The 18,058-nt window shown below is 45.3% G+C and overlaps 2 protein-coding genes across 4 annotated transcripts in view; both read right to left on the reverse strand.

Annotated features, from left to right (window-relative positions):
- Positions 1–736, reverse strand: part of NOD1 (nucleotide binding oligomerization domain containing 1) — a 56,019-nt gene extending 55,283 nt beyond the window's left edge. For both annotated transcript variants that reach the window (XM_015412443.1, XM_015412436.1), the window contains exon 1: positions 585–736. The gene's annotated coding sequence lies outside the window, so the exon portion shown is untranslated. The remainder of the gene's footprint in view (positions 1–584) is intronic.
- Positions 737–2,046: 1,310 nt separating this feature from the next.
- GGCT (gamma-glutamylcyclotransferase) lies at positions 2,047–13,718 on the reverse strand. 2 transcript variants are annotated; one of them, XM_015412496.1, is made up of 5 exons: positions 13,656–13,718; positions 11,400–11,583; positions 9,794–9,939; positions 6,199–6,334; positions 2,047–2,207 (listed from the first exon to the last, which is right to left on the reverse strand). In XM_015412496.1, exons 2-5 carry the CDS (start codon positions 11,565–11,567, stop codon positions 2,061–2,063), a joined length of 597 nt encoding a protein of 198 aa, XP_015267982.1. In that variant the 5' UTR covers positions 11,568–11,583; positions 13,656–13,718; the 3' UTR covers positions 2,047–2,060. The 2 variants fall into 2 exon arrangements, with proteins under 2 accessions (XP_015267982.1, XP_015267989.1); XM_015412503.1 differs by having other exon boundaries at positions 13,636–13,687.
- Between the last annotated feature and the right edge of the window lie 4,340 nt (positions 13,719–18,058).

Genomic DNA, 18,058 nt, shown 5'->3' on the forward strand with positions numbered 1-18,058 from the left:
GAGATCCCTGGATCCCCCAGAGCAATGTTCCCTCTAAGCTGAGTTAGTGTGAGCTGGCTCACAGTTTTTTAGCCTCCGGCTCACACATTTTTGTCCTAGCTCAAGAAGGATGGCTCCAGTGCAAACTAATTTATGCAGTAACCAAATTGCTTGCTCACAACCTTAATCCCAGTAGCTCACAAAGTAGAATTTTTGCTCACAAGACTCTACAGCTTAGAGGGAACATTGCCCCAGAGCCACTCCAGGCGCGGAAAGCGTCCGGATCGGCCAGAGGTGTGGCGTGCAGGGAGAAAGGCCGCGCGCGAGGTTTCACTGGAACTGCGGCTCCAGCCATTCGCGGGGCATGGACGAGATGCTCGACTTTTGCTTTCTCCGCTGCCCCCTCCCGCCCCCCGCATTTGCCTTCGAAGGCGCCGGTCCTGCCGAGCGAAGGCGAAGAGCAACTTTTCTTCCAACCGCTCAGCACCTGTTCCCAGCTGGCGGGGGTCGTATTTTGCAGCTGCGCCCCACCCCAGCATCAGCCAAGCCTCCCTTTCCCCTCTGCCCGGAGCCCCCCAACGGGTGCGCGCGCAGCCCAAACTTACCCTCCGCTGGACGAGAAGAACAAGCCAAAGCGGCAGCGCAGCGCAGCGCGGGCGACGGAAGGCAAGCGCTCCGGCAACACCTCCTCGCCCTGCCTCGCGTCTTTGGAAGCCCCCGCCCCCCGGAGCTGGAAAAGGAGAGGCCTCTGCCCTCCTTATATATAGCCAGGCGGCGGCCTTCCCCTCGCAGTGCCCTCTGCAGGAGCCGCGCTCGGGTGGGCTGGGAGACCAGGAAGGAAGAGGAGCACGAAGAGCCGGGAGGAGGAGGAACGGCTGGGGGCTACGCGGCAAAGTGAGACGCGCGAAGGAGCCGGGGAAGCGACCCGTGGCAGCCGCAGAGGCCTTTATGTTTCAGCGTGCAAAAACAATAAACGTGCTTGTTGGTTATCGGGTAGGCGGTGCCTGCGTTTTGCGTTAGGGCGGGAAGTGGTGCGGCCCGACTTCGCAGGTTTGTCCCCAGAAAGTTTCACAAAGTGTTTCCACTGCTGCAAAGAGTGTGAGACCAGCGGCACCAATTCGCTGTCACGAATCCTTCCACCATCTTTCCTTCTCGCTTTGATGAAGGGAAGGGGGTGGAGGAATCCCACGATCTCTCCGGCGTTATGGATGAGCAAAAATCCTGCAGAAACAACAGGGGCTTGGCAGAACCTCAAAGATTAACAAAAAGTTTTTGGTAATAAGCATTCATGCCGCTGGACCCTCTGCCATTACTTCTCCCTACATAATTCAGTAGAATTTTTTAGTAAAATGCCTCCTGTTAAAATATGGGTTTATATGAGTTGTTAAAATAATGCAGTGACGAAGGTAGGCAGACAGCATGATAAAGAAATTGAAAGCTATACTCCTGCAAAAGAAGAGTTATAGGAAAAGCCAGCAGGGCACAGTGGTTAGAGCAGAGGTGTTGAACTCATTTGTTACAAGGGCCGGACACTACCTCTCAGCCTCTCCTGCCTCACAGGGCTGTTGTGATGATAAAGCGGGGGAGAAGAATTTTAACTGCTTTGGGTTCAAACTGGGGAGAAAATTAGGGTAAAAAGATCTAAATCAATAAGAGCCCAGGCTATGGGCAGCATAATTTCCAAATGCTGCTTTGCCTGACAGTATGAAAACAAGGTTAGTACTCTACTCAAGCAGAATGATGAATGACCATCTCACTGACTTTTAGACGCTATAACACAAGGGGCTTTGCAGCACCATTTAAGCATTGCAATGGAATCAAGATCTTAAATTTCAATACTTTTAACACTGACATCCCAGGTACTCTTACCCCCTTTTAAATCCATGGAGGTCAACAGGCTTAGAAAGATACAAATTCTATTTTGGATTGTCCTGTTAATCAGGAATACAGAAGGTACTAAACAGTACTCCATTTAAAGTGCATTTTAACAATTACAAAAATTTGCGTGAAAATGATGCTCAAATAAAAAGTCAATCAAGGCAGATAAACAAAAACAGAGTTGTTCCAAAACAGTTACTTTATTATGTTGTCTTCTCAAAAGCACTGATAGCCGCTTCAATTTCTTCAAACACTGGCACATTTCCCGTATAGTTGTTTGTCTCTATAGTTTCTAATTTCTTCTGATAGCCAGTGGGCAAACCATTCTGCTTTGCCCCCATACAGATGACCTACACAAACAAAAGGCACAGCTGGAGTCAGAATCTACTGTTGATTTTTTAGCACCATTGATCATACATAGAAATGGTAAATAGATCAAGGGACTAGATTACGGCCCATTCACACATGCATGTACACCATCATATTTCTCTGCGTTTGATGACTGGCAGCTGAATAGGTAAACTGAATCCACCAAGATGATATGAGATATGAAATTATCTTATGAGATATAAAAATTGTCCCTAGTCCCAGACCAGTGATAACCCATTCACACATACAAATGACTGCTTGATGTTGCAAGTGATAAGCATGCTCACAGAGACCAACTTTCATACATCAAGTATGAATTCATATAAACATATTGCCGTGTATTACCACTGAGCTCAGCAAAGCTTGAAGCCTTTCTCCAGTGTGGTGTACTGTTTTGACCAGGATCTAAACAAACAAATACAACTGGAGGAAGAGCCATTTGAAGGCTCCATAATTTGCTTAGCAGAGTGGCATGAGGCAGGCCTTGATTTGCTGTGAAAAACTCATTGCGCCACGAGAGAGGCAACATGGAGTCATTTAAATCTAAATCCATTCTAAGACAAGAAGCCACTCCAAATGTTCCACGTCAAAGAATGTTTTTGTACCATCTTGCATTTTACATATGCTCAGCGATGAAACGTGTATTGTGTGTTTTCCCTGCTCTCAAATAACATTTACAGGGTGGTCTTAACCTACTGCTGCGGTGGCTCAAGTGGTTAAGACGCTGAACTGCAGGCTGTGGAAGGTCAGTAGTTCAGCAGTTCGAGACCTGGGTGCCGCATGACGGAGTGAGCTCCCGTCTCTAGTTCCAGCTCCTGCCAACCTAGCAGTTCGAAAGCAAGAAATTGCAAGTAGATAAATAGGTACCACTTCGGTGGGAAGGTAACAGCGTTCCGTGCGCCGTGGTGTTTAGTCATGCCGGCCACATGACCACGGAAACGTCTTCGGACAGCGCTGGCTCTTCAGCTTTGAAACGGAGATGAGCACCGCAACCCTAGAGTCGGATTCGACTGGCTTTCGAGCAAGGGAACCTTTACCTTAACCTACGGCCAGTTAAGTGCAGCTGCCCAGGGCCCCACACTGGTGGGTCCTAAGCACTTCCAACCCCATGGAGGCATGTAGCCAGCTTGGCAGCAGTGGCTGCTTTTTTTCCTGAAATGGGGTGGGGGGCACCACCTGCTGATCTGTTTTTTCCTGTCACACCACTAAACAAGATGCGACAGAGAAACAAAAACGGCCGCTTTCAGTCACAGTGGGTTAAAGCCAACCATTTTTTTTCCACTGCTGAAAAGGGGAGGAAACTACGAAACAGACTATGGTGGGCATCATGAGACCTGCATGGATAAAAGCCACGTGGGCTGGGGGCTGTAGTAAGGATAGGAATTAAGTGGCATTGACTGAAAAAGCTGACTGGATCCATTCCATTGAGAAGACCACCTTCCACAGAGGCCCTGTAGCTGTGCCCCATTCCCTCTTACAAACGCTGAAATGATAATAGTAGAGGGTTCTACAGCTTACTAAGCACCATTTACCATATCCTAAACAACCCTTTTAAAAAAGCCGTTCCAGTTTCTCCCATTTTCAACGCTTGCTAAAGCTATGAGAAGCAACTGAAAGAATCAGAGATTTGCAGACACCATTGCCAAAACTTGGCGTTCTAGTGAGAGAGAAGCAAAAAAAAAAGCAGAAGTATTTCTAACTGCTGCAAGAAGCGGCCCCCTCAGCATGACATGACAAAAAAAACAAAAAAAAAGAATGGACTATCATTCAGACGTTGACAACAGCAAAAAATAAATAGCCTCAAATTTAAAATAACAGTTTGGGGTTTTTTAAAAAAAATATATATATTTTTTTTTATTCGTTTTTAAACAATCATTTACCACAATAAACATCACAAGCATTGAACAAGCAACAACAAGAGGATCAAGTTGGATTATAAACTAATCATTTAGCAGTAGAAACCATTCTGACACTCTCGAACCTTCATCAGCCAATAAATAAGGGTAAGGAGTGCTGGTAACTGCACTGCCTTTGTCAATTAGGAGAACATGAGGACTAGATTAGAGCTAGATCTCAGATATAGAAGAATTCTGTGTGCATTTCATTGTATGTAAAAAGGAGAGCTAGAGTAGCTAGAAGAAAAGCCAAGAAGAGTAAGCTATATTAGTAGGAAGAAGTTCTGCCTCTGTCATATACTGCAGCCACGGAAACCACGTGCGGACAAATATTGAATAGGTCATGGCAATACCAGATCGTTGTCTTTGAAGTGAATCAGAGATTTTACACATAATAAACTGGCCCCAGACTTTGTTTTAAATATACAGATAATAGACTGAGGATAGAGGAATTAATCTAGTGGCAAGCAAGAGGATGTCCTTCTTCACAAGTTCATGAAGCACAACTGAGAAGGGGGAACTGAATCTTAGCAGTGCCGCCCTGAACAGAGGTACACCCTTCTAAGCCCACAGTGGCATGCTGGTGGAAAGGGCTGTCGAGTCACAGCCCACTTACGGCAAACCCTGTAGGATTTTCAAGACGAGAGACGCAAAGGATGGTCTGCCATTGCCTGCCTCCGGGTAGCAACCCTGGACTTCCTTCATGGCCTCCGATCCGTGTACTAAGGAAGCAAGCTATGGTGTGGCTGCAGCAGCCGCCCTGGGAAAGGAAGCAGGAAGTTGCTCAGAGGGCAGATTTGAGCTGCTTGACTTCCAAGATCAGGGGCTGCTTGACTTCCAAGATCAGGCTAGCTCGGACCATGCAGGTCAGCCAGGCCACCCAGGACTTCCTCAGGAGTTTCCCAGCCAGGTATTGACCAGGGTCAGCCCTGCTTAGCTTCTGAGATATGACAAGATTGGGCCATCCCGGCCAGGGCGCAAGAGGCTAACTGTTCGGGACAGCACCGTTAATCTTGACTGGCGGGCAACTTTCAAAACAGTAAAAGCCCCAATCTGGAGATTTAAGTGCAAGACTCAAAAAAGTCACTTTTTATTCTAACAACTTGTCTTTGCAGCTACGGTGCGTGGATGTTGGAGCCAAACGAGCGTGGGCTGTGCGTGCAGTTAAGCGTCTCCCGAGCCATTCGAGACATGCAGCAACATAGCCCAAGGCTAGGAACAGATCTTGCAGGTTCGGCTTGTTCCAAGCGTCCGACGTGCATACGGGGCAAATTAAGACGACGGGTGACTCTCTCCAGCATTGCAGGCACGCCTCCTCCGCTCTCCTTCCTTGCCTCTGTGTGGCTTCCCAACCAAGCAAACAGGAGTGGGGAGGTGTTGCAAGCTCACCTCATCTTCATGCCAGATTGGATCCTGCTCAGGTTTGGCAATGGGGAAAAACTCACTCTTCCGTGCACCACTGACAGTGACACGGCTGCAAGGAGGGCAGAGCTACATCCACTGATTTTGCTAGTAAGAAAGTACTTCAGTATTCTCCTCTGGGGTACACTGAGGGCGCCCAAGGTCCCCAAGGAGACTAGTGATGAACACAGTGTTGATTTTTATGAGTTCGTTGGGACACGTCCATCTTATTTTGCAAAAATGGAATGACAGTGTCAAAGCAGCAGTGAGAAAGCACGGAATATGGATATGACTTCCATGGACACATTTGGGCAAGATCTTTGCCATGTGAAATCAGAATACCTGCAGTAGAGTATCTTGATCGTTATGTCAAAAAATAAAGTTCTCTACTTTAGCTTGTCATAATAATAGAACTTAATAACTAAGTTCCTAGGAGTTGTGGCTCGTTGTCAGACACAGGCTACATTTTTCATTGGCTCAGTTTCCTGGAACTAATACCAAAGGATAACTCCGTTCTAGATGAGGAACAATTTTCTTCTTATCAGCTCCTGTATAAGCCTTTCTCTCGTGCAATCCTAAAAAGAGTTACACCCTTCTAAGCCCATTCGCTTCAATGGACTTAGAAGGGCGTTACTCTGTTTAGGACTGGACTGTTAGGATTACAAAGAATACTTACTTTCTTGTAGTGCGGAGAAGGAAGATTAGCAACATAGGCATTCATCTGATAACTTCGACATCTTAATGTTTTCCCTTCTTGAGTGCTGATGTTAATTTCTATCGGGGCATAAAGACTACCTTCAACTCCCTCTTGTCTGAAAGAGAAGACACACCTTTCATATCAAATCAAACCATGAAAACAAATACAATAATTTATCTATTTAAAGTGTTTAGTGAGCATCATGCAATATGTGACAAAAAAAAGTGTTTAACAGTATCTTTGCCAGCAATTTTTAATGCTTAGAATGCCAGCCAACACCTATGTTTATGCAACCAGGCTGTGTCTCTCAACAGCAGCGTTATGTGCTGCCAGTGGCAAAATTTAGCATTAAACTGGAAGTGGAAGAGGAATAAAGTTATGCAATAATTTATAGAGAGAGCAGCTGATTAGCACTCTGCCACCTCTGATGACCAATGCTCCCTCTAAGCTGTGAAGTCGTGTGAGCAAAACTTCTGCTTTGTGAGCTACTGGCATTAAAGCTGTAAGGAGCAATTTGGCTACTGCATAAATTAGTTTGCTCTGGAGCCATCCTTCCTGAGCTAAGACAAAAGTGTGTGAGCCGGAGGCTAAAAAACTGTGAGCTAGCTCACATTTACTCAGCTTAGAGGGAACACTGCTGATGATCCTGTTAGTTCCCTAATCTCCTGTGTGGAAACAGAAAGGATCAATGAAGTGTTCATATGCTGGTGGTCTGGGTGTATACTGTTTGTACATGTACATCACACTAAAAAACCCCACAAAACTGATTTTAACAATAGAAGCTAGTCAGTTCAAGATAGGAGTCACAAGACACGGGCCACTAATGATACCGCCCTTGCCAGAAGGAACTACTATCTCCTACAGACCTTTCACTTCCTAGTTCAGCACATCCCAAATTATCCACAAGAACACACAGATGCACATACTCAGACCTGTGATGTGCTGATATACCTCCCTAGATCAGTGGTGCCCAACTTGGTGCTTCTGATGGATTCCCAGGGGGGACGTTAGCTTCTTCCTCAGAGCGAGTTTGGTGTAGTGGTTAAGTGCACGGACTCTAATCTGGGAGAACCTGGTTTGATTCCCCACTCCTCCGCTTGCACCTGGCTGGATGACCTTGGGCAAGCCATAACTCTGGCACAGCTGTTCTTGAAAAAGAGCAGTTTCTGTCAAGAGCTCTCTCAGCCCCACCTACCTCACAGGGTGTCTGTTGTGGGGAGGGGAAGGGAAAGGAGTTTGTAAGCCGCTCTGAGACACCTTTGGGTAGTGAAGGGGGGGGGGGTATAAATCCAATCTCTTCTTCTTCTTCACATTGACAGTCCTGGCTTTTCTCCATCACATTGGAGTAGGATGCATTTCATAAGAAACTAGAAGGAATCGCCTTTGTGTCTGCAGGAAGCACCCACTTTGAAACAGCTGTCTCTACTGTAGAAAGAAGCTTGGCTTGCAACCTCCCAGTATTTTCTGATTGGCCCAAGCAGTCCCTGGCAGCCTTTTTGAAATTGGCCCTGGCCCCCATGGCAGCCGTTGTGTGATTCTAAAAACTCTGGAACCACCTGCAGGCTCAACATGATTGAGGACTCCAACCCTAGACTATTTATCAGAACACCTATTCAGCACTAGGATCAGCTCTGCAGAAACAAATCACTCAGTCAGATTTGCAATAGTCCTAACACTTAAATGTATGCATACACAGACCAAGTCATTCTGGCACAAGAAAGCAGTGCCAGCATGCCAAACAAGGGTGGTAGCTCAGAACCTCTGCAGCAGGAAGAAGAAGAAGAGAAGAGATTGGATTTATACCCCGCCCTTCACTACCCAAAGGTGTCTCAGAGCGGTTTACAAACTCCTTTCCCTCCCCCTCTCCACAACAGACACCCTGTGAGGTGGGTGGGGCTGAGAGAGCTCTGACAGAAACTGCTCTTTTTCAAGGACAGCTGTTATCAGAACTATGGCTTGCCCAAGGTCATCCAGCAGATGCAAGTGGAGGAGTGGGGAATCAAAGCGGGTTCTCCCAGATTAGGGTCCTTGCACTTAACCACTACACCAAACTGGCCTTTAACAGAGTCCATCCCATCGCTCCACCACTGCTGCCAATGAAAAGTATCACGTGGAAGCACACAGAAAAGACCCCTTTTTATGAAACAAAATTCCTTATGCCGCCCTTGTACCCTACGCCTCTTGCAGCAAAAATCCAAGAGGAAACCCAGCTCTAATTAAATTACGCTCTGCGACAGATTACGATGCTATTTCTATTATTTTTTTAAGTGAAGCAGTGAGATTTAATCGTTAGAACTTGCAGCAGGTCCTCTCCTCTTTGCCGCTCTTGTTCCACCAATATTCAAATGTTAACCTATAAACTTCTATTTTGATGGTACCTGACCCCACATCAGCTGCATGGCATCAACCCCGCGATCCCTGACAGATGTTGGAAAAACTGTGGCGGCTGAGGCACCTATATTCATTGTTGGTGGGAGTGTCCCAAGGTCCGCCCAAATATTTCTAATTACAGGTTGCGCCCTCCAACTGCAACCCTCCTTGTTCCTCCTGAATTATTGGCGCCATCCCGCCCCCAATGGGCTTATGAAAGAGCTAATAGAATTATGTCTTGCGGCTGCTAGGAATGTTATAGCATTTCATTGGGAATCTAAGAAGACGCTGCTACTGAGCGATTGGTATCTGAAGTTGTGGGACTTTTTTCTACAGGACAAAGTTTCCACTAGTATCCTTCGATCTGAAAATCAACCTGTCCCTGACAACCTCCAAGAAAAATGGATGCCCCTCTTAGAAGCGTCAGCAGCACATAAAATCGACACTTCCCTGTTTGCTCTGCATAAACATCAGGATTTGCTTTCCTATTTTTAACTGTTCTTTTAAAATAAAATTAAATTAAAAAAAAAGAACTTGCAGCAAGATTTTATAAAATTATATTATAATTTCTGTTTTGCAGCTTTAAATTGGGAGGGGAAGTGGCATGGGATAGCCCGGTCTCGGAAGCGAAGCAGGATCAGTACCTGGAAGGGAGACCTCCAAAGAAAACCCTGCAGAGGCAGGCCATGGCAGACCACCTCTGCTTCTCCCTTGCCTTGAAAGCCGCTTGCTGGGGTCGCCATAAGTCAGCTGTGACTTGACGGCACTCTACACTCGCGCACACACACAACTTTAAGTGAATATTACGAAGTTAGCACTTCAGATCCATGCCACCTTTTCCCCACACTAAAATGGTTTTTAAGCAGCCTTCTAGTTTTGACCATTGTTTTAGCAAAGAATTGACACCTGACAACAAAACACGCGGAACGCGACCATTAAGAATGCAGGGCTCATTTAATAAGCTGCCAGGAGCCTGTGTGGTGTAGTGATTCGAGTGTCCAGTTAAGGTCTGGGAGACCCAGGCTCGAATCCCCACTCTGTGATGGAAGCTTGGTGGGTGACCTTAGGTCAATGTTACACGCGCTTAGCCTGACCTATCTCGCAGGATCATTGTGAGGATAAAATGGAGGAGACAAGAATAATGGAAGCCAGCCTTGAAATAACGAATGGAATGAAGAAATGTGCCACCATAACCCCAACTTACTTGTCCAGAGAACTTAAATCACGACTGTTCATCAGCCACACTATGCCCCAGACTTCATCACCAGGGCTGTGCAGAATAGTAGCTGTACTTCCATGCCAAGTCAAACTCTGTTTACCTTGAGGAGAGCCAAAAGCAAGCTTGTGATCCTGTGAATTAAATAAGAGAAATCATTAGTCTGCACCTATTTATTTACTGGCTTTGTTTCAATCCCACTCTTTTACTCAGCATTCCAGCTGTCTTACAATATTACGAACAGTACAAGAGACAGAACAAAGTTTGAGTCCGGTGGCACCTTTAAGACCAAAAAGTTTTATTCAAGGTGTGAGCTTTCGTGTCCATGCACACTTCTTCAGATACAGTGAAATAGAAGTTACCGGTCTGTAAATATAGGTAGAGGGTGAATAGAACATCACAAAGTGGCAACACATGGATACCTTTCTGGTCTTTCTATCATTCAATTAATTGAAACAAAGTTCACGAAGGATCAGCTGAATACCAGAGGACAGAAAAATTACTTCCCTTGTCATGTGCCTAACAGTTTCAATTGGGTAACTGACCAAATACAAATAATGAGTTAAATGAAAGATATAAAATAATAATATACTTTGGCTGCATCCACACAGCCACGGTTTTTCATGTTGCTCTCTGTTGCCCCTGCAAATGCAGAGGCATTCTCTGTGGCAATGGAGGGATCCACATGGCAGTTTCCCTCACATTTTCCTTGTCCCTGCCCCCCCGTGTCCACCATTCCTCCCCATCCAGTGCCACTGGAGGGCCTTTTCAGCCTTAAAAATATCTGAGTAATTAATGTATAGTTATAGCATTAAGCAACAGTCAGTTACCAATTTTAAACTAGTGCAACATGTCTGTTACTTATTTTTTAAAAGCCCCCCCCCCCCGCCAAATTCCACTGGCATGGGGGAAATGGCGGTTGTGGGGGTGAGGAAAATGGGATAGATGTGGGCAGAACTGGCCAGGATACCAACCTTCCTGTCCACACAGCATTCAAAGGTGATTTGACTGTGATCTTCCCTAAAAGATCACATCAAATCAGGCTTGGTAAATAATGGAAGCAAAGCAGGGGAAAACATGAATAGTGAACAATTAGGGGTCAGCTTCATGTGGACGCTAAAAAATCAAAAGGAAACAAAAAGAAATCCACTCCAGTCTGAATGCCAAACTGGAGCAAAACCTCTGTGTGGACTGGAAGCAACCTTCAGCTTTACCAGAAACGAGCTACATTCTAAGATCCCAACGCTGATTCAGAACCCACACTTGGTAGTCTCCAGGCAAGCTAGTAACAGTTGTGCTGTTGCCCTCTTGGAGCCAACATACTCCATTTTCAAATCCCAAATCAGAAAAAGACTGTATCTTATTAACTACTTTCACTATAATAAGAACTGCAGAAAGATCAATAGGATCAAAGGTAACCTTATATATTTACTAGACTTTTATCTCATCCTTTTTCCAAGAAGCCCAGAAGCACCTCGTTTGTTAGACATACATTTGTTCATGATGACACATCTCCCACATATGGCAGTCTCAACTTAAGTAGAGAACAAGTGTCTTCAGCATATGTAAAAAGAAAAACCAAGGCAGGACCAACCTGTAACTTTGCTACGGCATGAAAAGCTGCAGATGGGTTTTTCAATGTTATCCTCTCCCGCAACAAGTTACTGCCATAGGCAAAGTAGAGGAAATGCTCTTCCTTAGAGTTACAGTCTCCCTGGCTGCCACCTGATCCAGCACAAGTACAGTTCTTGAAGGTTTCCATCGACCAGTATGGAACTCTGTGGAAAGGAAAGCGCAGTCTTACATTTGTTTGTTAGGGCAGGAGTTGGACCATGAAAATACCGCTGAGCTGTTCTTTCAGAGTGCCTCCGCATTCACCTTTGTTCAGGCCCTTAATGAATGGAATATTTCTCCCTGCTGTTTTGCTGATGTTTTGCAAATTTCTTGTCCCTTGGAGGAGTTTCTCTCCACCTGCTTCCCCCTGGGAAGAAAACAACCTAATAATGACCCTCAAAACTATGCATGTACAAAAAGCTCTCTCTTAGAACAGCAGCTATACTGGAGAAAAGGAGTTTTGCAGAATCTAAAGCAAAGCGTATCCCTGCAGTGAAAAAGGAGGCAAGCTAAAGACTGGGGAGGTTGTTCTGCAACAGTGCAAAGCAGTTTTGTCTGTGTGCAAGAGAGAATGGGAAAAGTGTTCCTTTCTAAGATGAAGCACACCTCTGCCCAGACTAACATGGGCACTGCAGATCATCCCTATAGTATGCATTGCAGATTTCTTGTTACTGGTAGAAGAAGAAGAGAAGAAGAGATTGGATTTATACCCTGCCCTTCACTACCCAAAGGTGTCTCAGAGCAGCTTACAAACTCCTTTCCCTTCCCCTCCCCACAACAGACACCCTGTGAGGTGGGTGGGGCTGAGAGAACTCTGACACAAACTGCTCTTTTCCAAGGACAGCTGTGCCAGAGCTTGTGACTGACCCAAGGTCACATCAGCAGGTGCAAGTGGAGGAGTGGGGAATCAAACCCGGTTCTCCCAGATTAGAGTCCGCACACTTAACCACTACACCAAACTGGCTCTCAGAGCAATAGGTATTTGGAAGAGAAGCAATAGGTATTTGGAATAGGTACAGAGCAATAGGTATTTGGAAGATAAGTACTTTCCTATGGAGATGTGCAGCTCATATGAATAGGCCCAAAGAACTGCTTCCTAATCAGACGATCTATCCAGTTGGTCAGCTGCGTTCATCTGAAGCAGTAGAAAACAGTTAAGAGTCCAGTGGCACCTTTAAGACCAACAAAGGTTTATTCAAGATATGAGCATTCATGTGCAAGGCACACTTTTTCAAATATTTGAAAAAGTGTGCCTTGCACATGAAAGCAACCAGTAAAGGAACCACTAAGTACATTTCCCTGGGTGTTTGGTTTTTTTGGAGGGGGAGAAAGGGAACATCGCCATTACTTTAATTTCACCAATTTCAAGTTGTCAATGTAAACATGTCGTACGCATATTTGGCACTTGTTTCAGGCAGTCAGTGTACACTTGCACAATGTCTAGGACCAGAATGATCAACAACCTTTTAAGAATTCTCACCCCCACCATTCCATTATATGTCCTTTATTTTAAGTTTCAGAAATATACAAATTCTATCACATGCCCTCAAGAGCTGCCCTTCTGAATGCAAACAAAACCTACCAATTCTCAAGGGAGGGTCTTCTCCCACACAGCTTCACCTGGACCACCCCACTTTTTAAGACTGGGCACAGAGGAATCTTCTGATGGCTCTGTCTTCAATCACAAGCTACCCTGGAGAGGATTTTCTCAGTAGCAGCCCAGTAAATTACAAACCTTTTGCTTTAGCGAGGGCTGTCATATTTGGGGCTAGTTTATTCACTCAAGCCAGAATATGTGCCTATTTATTTGGCGTGTACTAGCTCCCTCTCCCCCTTTACTTATCATCTCCTTTAGACAGTTGGGTTGAAATGCTGATCATATTAAATTTTTGCTCAACCATTTAGAATTATTATAAATAACAGGCAATACTTTTTCTACACAAATAAATTCTGCCATACCTCTTCTATTTAGACCCCCTTCCACATGCCCTGTATCCTGAAAGCTACGAATTCCTCTCCAAGATGTCCCGCTTTCAGCCCCCTCCCGAAGAGACCCCCAGGTTATCCTTCCAAGAAAGCATCTTCCCCTTACAGTATGCAGCCCCTTCCCCACCCCCCTTAACTCGGGGCCTTGGTCATGTGGGGCCAAGAAGCCCAGGCAGACAGCAGCACCCCCGTTCTCGGACTCCCCTCCCCCCCACTGAGCCCCGACCTACAGCCTCCAGCTCCCGTTCACCTTTTCCTTCCTCGCGGTAGCAACCACGGCTGACCTCGCACAAAGAGCAAGCAGCAAACCGTGCAGTCGGTGGCGGCGATGATCATTGGCTGAGAATGTTTCAGCTGCCGCGGCCGACGCTTCTGATTGGCCGAAGGTCCCGCCGCAGTCCTTCCCCTTTCTCTTTGAGGTGGCGGGTCAGTTTACAGGCAGGTTCAGGCGCTTTGAAGTTTCCACTGATTGCTGCTGAGTAGCTACGTGTTAAATTGGGACTGCTCAGGTGCGCTGGGGCGGGCAAAGCTAGACCTAGACCACAGAATAATTCATATTATTTAACATAACGCTGCCTGGGCACAGTCCTCCTATGCATGTTCACTTGAAAGTAAGCCCCACAAAATTCATGTGGGGACCTGTGTTGATCTGAAGCAGCACAACAAAGTTTGAGTCCAGAGACACCTTTAAGACCAACAAAGTTTTATTCAAAGTATAAGCTTTCGTGTACACCCGCACTTCTTCAGATACAGTGGGGGGAAATTTCTTCAACCATTACATATAGGTAAGAAGGGCTAGTTAGAGTCAAGATGCCATTATATCTGAGATTGGATTAAGGCAGTTGGTTAGATCTGTGAATAGCAGTAAATTACTATACAAATACAAGAGTTAAACAGATGTGAGAACCAAGTTTGAGTCCAGTGGCACCTCCAAGACCAACCAAGTTCAATTCCGGGTATTAGCGAGAACTGAAAGACTTAGCATGTGTAGATGCACACTCCTTCAGATACAAAGAAACAGATTTCCTCAAATGTTACATATAGGTGGGTCATCTAATTGACTAATTAGAGTCAAGATACATAAGTAACCGAGCAATAAATACAGTTACAATTGGAATAATGCATTTGGTATGACTTGTGGACAGCAGCAAATTGGCATACAGATAATAAAAGAGTTAACAACAGATTAAGAACTAAGTCTGAGTCCAGTGGCATCTTTAAGACCAACAAAGTTTAATTCTGGGTACAAGTATGAACTGAGTGACTTAGCATGTGTAGTGAGATAAGAAACTGATATCTCTGTTAAGCCCTGGGGGTTCCATTGTCCTGAGTGTTGTAATAACTTGTAATGCAGATGTAATTCACACAGTCTCAAACTATCCGGCCTGACAGAGTTGAAATGAGAATAAAATAAAGTAGGGCTGCCAGTTCCAGGTTGGAAAATTCCTGGAGACTTAGGGGCAGAGCCTGGGGAGGGCAGTGTTTGGGAAAGGGAGGGACATCACTGGGGTACAAGGCCAATGAGACCACCCTCCAAAGCAGTCATTTTCTCCAGGGGAACTGATCCCTGTAGTATGGAAATCAATTGTAACTCTGGAAGGTTTCTAGACCCTGGGGAGGGGAGGGGCCTCAGTGGTCTGTCTGAAGTAGTGCAGGGAACTGATTTGGATTGGGACCATGGTGTGTGGAGAGGTCTGAATCCCCACTCTGCCATGGGAGTTTGCTGGGTGACTTTGAGCCAGTCACAGACTCTCAACCTAACCTATCTCACAGAGATGTCGTGAGGATAAAATGCAGGAGAGGAGAACAAAATGTGACATTTTGAATCTCCAGTGGGGATAAAGGGGGAGTATAAATGAAGTAAGTAAATAAATAAATGATCTTTGTGACCCAGGTTCAAATCCTCCTCTATGCCATGAAAGCTCACTGGGTGATTCTTATGCCAATCACATTCTCTTAGTCTAGCCTACTTCACAGGGATATTGTGACCCAGATAAAAGGGGGGGGGGGAGAGAAAGGTGTTGTAAGCCACTTTGAGCCCCATTGGGGAGAAAAGGAACATATAACTATCCAAGAATAATAATTAATAAATCTTGCTTTTGCTATGATCTCACCCTTTCAAGTGCCCAGAGTACTTCACAACCTGACAGAAACCAATTGTTGTTGTTCAGTCGCACAGTCGAGTCCGATTCTTCGCGACCCCATGGACCAGATCACGCCAGGCCTTCCGGTCTTCCGCCGTCCTCTGAAGTTTGCTCAATTTCATGTTCGTTGCATCTATGACACTGTCTAACCATCTCATCCTTTGCCGTCCCCGTCTTCTTTGACCTTCAATCTTTCCCAGCCTTCCAAACCAAACAGAAACCAATAGGGGACAGTGAATGCAGAGTCACAATGCACTCGTTAGTTACAAGCACAGTAAAGAGTGTCAGAAGCCTGAACATGTGAGTTCACCTCTAGAATAAATGCAATATTTCTCTGCTAGCTCTGTTTTTCAAAAAGGTAAAAGGCAAAAGACCTCCCTGGTGCTACTGGATAGGACACATTTAGGAGACAATTGTCATCTGAATTCAGTGGAAGTCAATGAGCTGAAACTAGGCTGCTTAGTATATTCGAGCTCTTTCTAATTGACAATTCACTCACCTTACTGCTGAATGAGGATTGTTTTCAGGTCCAAGCCACTTCTGTTTGTTTCAGAATATCTCCAAAACTGCTGATGACGCTGTAGCCATTTAAGTTCTGTGAAGTCGTCTCCGACAATCGCTAATTATTTGGATGCTCTTTGACATGAGCACAAAACATTCTATTAAGCACAAACAGCTAACCAAGTATACGTTTCTCCGATGTGTGCTAAAATTGTACTGGCTGGCCAGTAAAGCAAATCAAACTATAACGGTGCACATGCATACAGTAATGGATATCTAGCAGAGAAAGTAAATAAGGTTTGAATATGACAGAGATTTATTCTGGTCATTGTTCCTGTTGAGATTTACCGTATTGGACCTCCCTTCATTGTTCTCCACAAATCACTTTGGCAGCAATTCTTGCTTATAAATTAACAAAGTGATTTCATATACAAGTAATTTGTGATGCACCTGTTCAGTCATTATATCCCACACTTATTTTACTGTTTCCAGGCTCTGCTTTTTATATCCTCAACTAGGAAAAGGGGTGATTCCCTTATTCTCAATGTGTCATGGTGGTGCAAACTAATGTCAGGTCTTCTTAACAGTGTGGGGATATTAACATGGCTAGCTCTTGAGCAGGGCCAGAGACATCTTTACAGAACGTTGGCGAGAAACCACGTAGATAAATTATGTGGGACAAAATCAGTTCAGTTGTGAACATGTCACTTTAAATGGGTACATTGGTGATTTGCAGGGCTATTTTTGGGCAGGAACGCAGAGGAACGGAGTTCCGGCTGGCTCCCGAGTTGGCCACACCCACCAGGAATGCATTAGCATAATAGGCCACACCCAACAGCAGAAATTCATTAGGATTGGCTACATTAGGGGTGTGTGGCCTAACATGCAAAGGAGTTCCTGCTACAAAAAAAGCCCTGGGTTTTGACAACAAACAAGGTAAACAGAATAAGAAGCAAAAGGTGGGTGTGGCTGGATGACCACACTTCTGGTAACATGGGGGTGTGGCCTAATGTGCTAATGAGATGTGCTGTCAGGGTGTGGCCCAATATGCTAATGAGTTCCTGCTGTTGGGTGTGGCCTATTATGCTAATGAGTTCCTGCTGGGCTTTTTCTACAAAAAAAGCCCTGGTGATTTGTAATCAAAATCCTGTGCTTTTAAAAAACTAAGTAACTAGGGTTGCTCACCTCCAGGTGGGGCCTGTAGATCTCCTGGAATTGCTACTGTTCTCTGGACAACAGAGATCACTTCCCCTGGAGAAAAAAGGTGATTTGCAGAGGGGCCTCTGTGGCATTATACCCTGCTGAGCTCCCTCCTCTCCCCAAACCCCGCCCTCCCTACACTCCACTCCCAAAATCTTCAGGTATTTCCCACCCAGGAGTTGGCAACCCTACATAACAGGACATAGACCCCATGTTATCTGTTGTATGTTTTCCTGTAGGGCATATTGCAGCATGGGTGATTTGCAGGAAGACCGTGAGGGGAGTGAGGTAATACCCCCAGCACCACCATCGCTGGTCGGAATGGAGAGCCCTTCGCAGCTGCTGTTGGCTTTTCTTTTAAAGAAAAAAAGAATGCCCATATTCTGCCTAGACCACCCACATGTGAAAATATTGTTGTAGGTTTGCTCTTTGGTTATAGTGAATGGGCGTGGCCTAAAGTGGCACACCTGGTGAAAGCCAGGGCAGGTTCCCCCCCTCTGTATTGTTTATTGGATATCTTACACCGTTCTTTTATTTCAGTGTTCTCTAATTCTGTAATCCATCTTTATTGAATGCTGTGTTGTGTGTATTACACTGGTCAGCATTGCATTGTCTTCTTCTGCAAGCCTCCTGTAACCTCAGTGGGAAAGGTAAGCTATCAATGAAGTCAAATAACTAAATGCTAATATTCCTCAGTGGTTGCTAATGATTCCAACAGCTCTGTTAAGTATCCACGAGAGCTTGAAGAAGGTGACCACCCTCCCAGATGATGGCTGGGAGTGGGCATGTGTGCTGACAGGGATGCCAA

The sequence above is a fragment of the Gekko japonicus genome, unplaced genomic scaffold (assembly GCF_001447785.1).
Source record: "Gekko japonicus isolate JY-2015 unplaced genomic scaffold, Gekko_japonicus_V1.1 scaffold785, whole genome shotgun sequence".
Classification (NCBI taxonomy): Eukaryota; Metazoa; Chordata; class Lepidosauria; order Squamata; family Gekkonidae; genus Gekko; species Gekko japonicus.